The following is a 4,532-nucleotide window of genomic DNA, read 5'->3' as shown; positions in this document are numbered from 1 at the left end:
GTTCCAATCTGAGGCCCTTCCAGCTTGATTCTTACAGGACACTCGTTACCAAAGTGTGGAGCAGCTGAACGCTAGAATGTGGTTCTTCAGTTTCTCAGGGATTCCAACCGCAGAAATTTGTCCTCGGTGATCCCCTCCCCCCTCCCTGTACGTGCAAAAGCCCGGCACCAGGAGGACAGCTCTGGGTTGCACAGTGGGAAAAGCTGTGGTGACAGGTACTCGGACTCTGTCCTCCAGGAGTCCTGGCCAACAGGTTGTATGTGAGAGTGAGTGGAGTGATGGGGCGGGGGCTATGGACTAAGACCTCTTCACCCAGTTGTCCCACTAGGTTTCTTTGCTAAAACAAGCATGTTGCAGCCTTACTGAATCTTCTAGCAGTCCACTTGGCTGAGGAGGAAACGATGGTGAAGTGGAGTGACATGTCCAGCCTGAAGCCAGGATGCCAGGGAGTTAGGGGCAGAGGCAGGAGCAGAGCCTGGGTCTGTGGGCTCATGGAATTTGTTATTTATTGCTCCAGGTGCTGATGTTATTCTTCCCTTGCAGAGAGTCTCTATGGGCTTTTGGAAGTTCCCCTCCTTCCTGGTCCTCAGCATCCTGGTCCTGTACCAGGCAGGCATGCTCCACTCAGCGCCATTCAGGTGAGACAGCCGTGCCAGGAGCACTCCCACCTCCCAATCATATAATTCTGAGTTCTAAGTTGTGCTGTGCTGAATCTGGCTCTTATGGGGGAGGGTCATGTATGAATGTAAACATGTTTATAAGTTTATCATAAACTTTTTATGATACAAAGATGTGTATCACACAGTTTACAAACACACATAAGATACAGGATACTCCTTGTAAGTTTCATATACTGTAACTCATTGAACCTACAGCATGCTTTTGTTGATTGTTACCAAACATTTCTATGTTTAGCAAACCTGTTTACTAATTTAACCATAATTTGATCAATGAATTGCACCTAATCTGCTAATTACTTTTCCAATAAATTTGTTATTAAATCTATGTGATGTTTTCATCTAATTTCTCACCTTTATTCAAATTACATTAAATTGGAATCATTTTCAGATTCAAATCATTATCATTTAATTTTTAATAATGGCTGTACTTACACTAAGCTCATAAAATTCTTGAAAATCTAACCATCACCTTTCACAAGTCTATATAATCCACTTGGAGCAAACCACTTCTTTTAGGTCACACCAGAGCCTAAATCCTGGTGAAGTGGCGTTTTTGGATGGATACATGCCTTATGCCCTGTCCATGGAGAACTGGGCTGGGTTGATAGAGATGAAAAGGGGAAGGGTTCTAGGCCAGAGTTTTCCTGTTTAGAAGACACTTTGAGATTAAAGCCTTTGTGTGCAGTTTATTCATTGGACAAACTTAAATCCTTATTTGAATCATCTAGTCTTTCTAGATGTGTAAAAGTGCACAACATATGTTGAAAGTAGAGAGTTAAAGTAATACATTTTAAGTATTTTTTTCTGTTAATTCATAGGAATGGTTACATTTGGGGAGTGGAATTGTTAAACTTGAGTCTTGGAGAGTAGGCTGACTGTTCACTGGGTGGTTGGGGAGGGAAGAGGGGACAGGGAAGCAAGTGCAGAGAAGGGATCTGTGCCCATGAGTCTTTAGACAAGTTCAGATTGTCTAACCCTTGTTCTGTTTGTGTGTTTTAGTTAATATTGCTGTGTATTAAAGAATAAGCAAGTCCTAATGCCCAAAGTATATTAAAAATAGAGTAGTAAAATAATCCCTTAATTAATGCCCTTTTGTTGGTTTTTAGGAAGGGCTGTATCTTCTGGGAGTGTCTATGTTAATCCACCTCTTGGAGCTAGATGTAGTCTTGTACTTAGTCGTTGAAATGCTGGAGAAGGGGTAAGAGGAAGGGTGAAGGGAAAGGGCTCTTGGCTAATATCTCCATATAGAAAACAATTTTAGGTTATAACCATAGGTCTATATGTGCATTTTTGTAAAGTACCAATGTTTATTATAGACTAGGTTCATTCATTATTTTGCAACATCTAGGCTTTTTTAGATGTCCTGAAGTGACAATGTATTGTAAAAAGTAGAGCTAGTGAATTAACCAATTTGTAAGTATCTTTGTTATAATTGATGAAAAAGCAGCATCTTGGACATGGAATTGTTTAACTGTCTCTGAGAAATGTATGTCAGGACGTGTTCATTAGGTTGGCAGCAGAGGGGCAGAAGGAAGTATAAAGGGAGTGATGTATGTGGACGTGTTCATATTTATATTTTGATGATAACCATTGATGTGTGTGCATCTCTTGGCTGTACTATAGGAATACATTGTTAAGTAATTCAATGGAAACATACCTCCTCGCTAACACTTTAATAGTTTAGATTGGATAATGAATCCTCTTAGAAGCATTATACTTTGTGTACTCTGTTGCTTTATGTCTCATTTTTAATTGAACATTAAGGCAACGTAGTATGTTAATCATAACTCTGCCGATATGTTTGTCTAGAGGCCTGTTGCCATTTTTGTCTTTTCTGAAATGTTTGTCACCAAGAAAGGCAGGATTACATTTTTCTCCTTCCAGATTGAGTTGGTGTAGTGTATTCTTGGTTATCAAAACACTCATAGCTTTGGGACTTTGAAATGATGTGTGAACAAGCATGATACATAACTGTATTATCTTAATTACGTAAAAATGGATGCTTAGTTGTGTAAGTACACAAATGAGATCTAGAAGGACACATCAAACAGTAAACTGCTTGTGATGATGGATGAGTTTGTTTTTCGTTTCTTGTGTTTTTCGGTTTCCTATTATGCACATGTTAATTTTTTTTTTTTTTTTTTACGCGGGCCTTTCACTGTTGTGGCCTCTCCCGTTGAGGAGTACCGGCTCCGGACGCGCAGGCTCAGCGGCCATGGCTCACGGGCCTAGCCGCTCCGCGGCATGTGGGATCTTCCCGGACCGGGGCACGAACCCGTGTCCCCTGCATCGGCAGGCGGACTCTCAACCACTGCGCCACCAGGGAAGCCCTGCACATGTTAACTTTTAAGAAATAAATGTTATTTTTAAAACCTTAAAAAAAGGAACTTAAAAAGAGAGAGAGAATTGGGTTGGCCACATCCTCAGTGGAAGTCCCAGAAACCAAGAAAGCTGGCTGCTTATCCTGGGGTGTGGGGGTAGGCAGGGGCTCAGAGCATGAGTTGGGCTTCCTTCCCTTCCCTAGGTCGGCCTTGGAAAGTGGCTTTGTACCTGCTACATTCACTGAGGAGGAATCGCGCCTCCTACTGGCTGAAACGGTGAAGTATTATGTGCAGATGAAGGCCAGTGAGCTGGAGCATGAGACAGAGGGCTTCAGGTAAATCTCTGCACCCCTCCCAGAACATGGCTTGCCCTTCCCCCAGCTTACCGGGAAGGTGTATACTTAAGAATGAGATTGGGTATAGTGCCATAAATCTCTCATCTCATAAGCCTTGGTTGGTATTTAATTTACACAGGAAAGATTGGCTGTTACAGTTCTGAGTTCCAAGAACATTAACCCAGAGACATCTTTGGTCTTCTGACACCCCTGGAAATGTCTACAGGGAGTGATTGTGGCATTTTCCCTAAAAACCTTTGATTTTCTGCTGTGATGATTGTATTTAGCAGAAACATTTAAGGTTCATTGGTGCCTCTCAGAGTAGTAATTTTCCACTGATGGTCCCATGGGGCAGCATCTGCCCTCAACCTCTCACTGACAGTCCTTCTTATTTTCTCCATCCTACAAATCAGCATCACTGCCCAGAAGAGATCGTGCAACACTGCCACTTGCGTGACCCATAAGATGGCGGGCTGGCTGAGCAGATCTGGGAGCGTGATTAAGAGGAACTTCATGCCCACCAACGTGGGCTCCAAACCCTTTGGCCACCACCACAGGGACCTGCAGGCCTGAACAGTGAAATGACTCCAGGAAGGTGACCACCCTAGTACTTTGAATGGCATGGCTGGTGGCTGGGTATTATTGCAGGGGTGCGGGTCACACTCTAACCCTCCCTGGGCATGTATCATAAAAAAATCTGTAGCAGCTGGATATAGAACAGAGAGTCTCACTATCTGAAATTCCTCTAACTTGGGTTTATTTTTATTTTTCCAGTGTCTCCTGGTGACACTAAGATCATCTGCCAGGAAATATAGAACCTCTTCACTTAAAACACTGTTCCCTGAAGTTATAATTGTGATATTCTAGTTTCTGAGTTTGAAAGGCAAAGACTCTACCCTTTGGGAGTATTCCCTACAATGTCATGTACATCTGGATTCAGAGCATACAGTTGGGTTCAAATATTGTGTTTGTCCTCTGCTAACTATGTCACCATGGGCCAGACCCTCTCTGAGCCTCAGTTTCCCCATATAACTTGAAGGCAACTATAGTAGATACATGTTAGCAGCTGAACTCTACTTCTTTAATTTGGAGTGAAAGCAACTTGCAGAAAAAATAGCATGGAAGACACATATATATGCATGCTTCTTGATATTGAAAACACTCTTTTCCTTGAAATAAACTAAAGCTCAATGCAG

At 42.3% G+C, this 4,532-nt stretch overlaps 1 protein-coding gene across 1 annotated transcript; it reads left to right on the top strand.

Moving 5' to 3' along the window:
- The first annotated feature begins 552 nt into the window (after window positions 1–552).
- LOC132493865 (calcitonin receptor-stimulating peptide 3-like) lies at window positions 553–3,909 on the top strand. The gene is made up of 3 exons (XM_060104779.1): window positions 553–638; window positions 3,205–3,336; window positions 3,750–3,909. Exons 1-3 carry the CDS (start codon window positions 553–555, stop codon window positions 3,907–3,909), a joined length of 378 nt encoding a protein of 125 aa, XP_059960762.1.
- The last annotated feature ends 623 nt before the right edge of the window (window positions 3,910–4,532 follow it).

Source organism: Mesoplodon densirostris, chromosome 7 (assembly GCF_025265405.1).
Source record: "Mesoplodon densirostris isolate mMesDen1 chromosome 7, mMesDen1 primary haplotype, whole genome shotgun sequence".
In the NCBI taxonomy this organism is placed as follows: Eukaryota; Metazoa; Chordata; class Mammalia; order Artiodactyla; family Ziphiidae; genus Mesoplodon; species Mesoplodon densirostris.
Note: the sequence above shows the minus strand (reverse complement) of the source record. Positions and strands in the feature narration are given on the sequence as shown.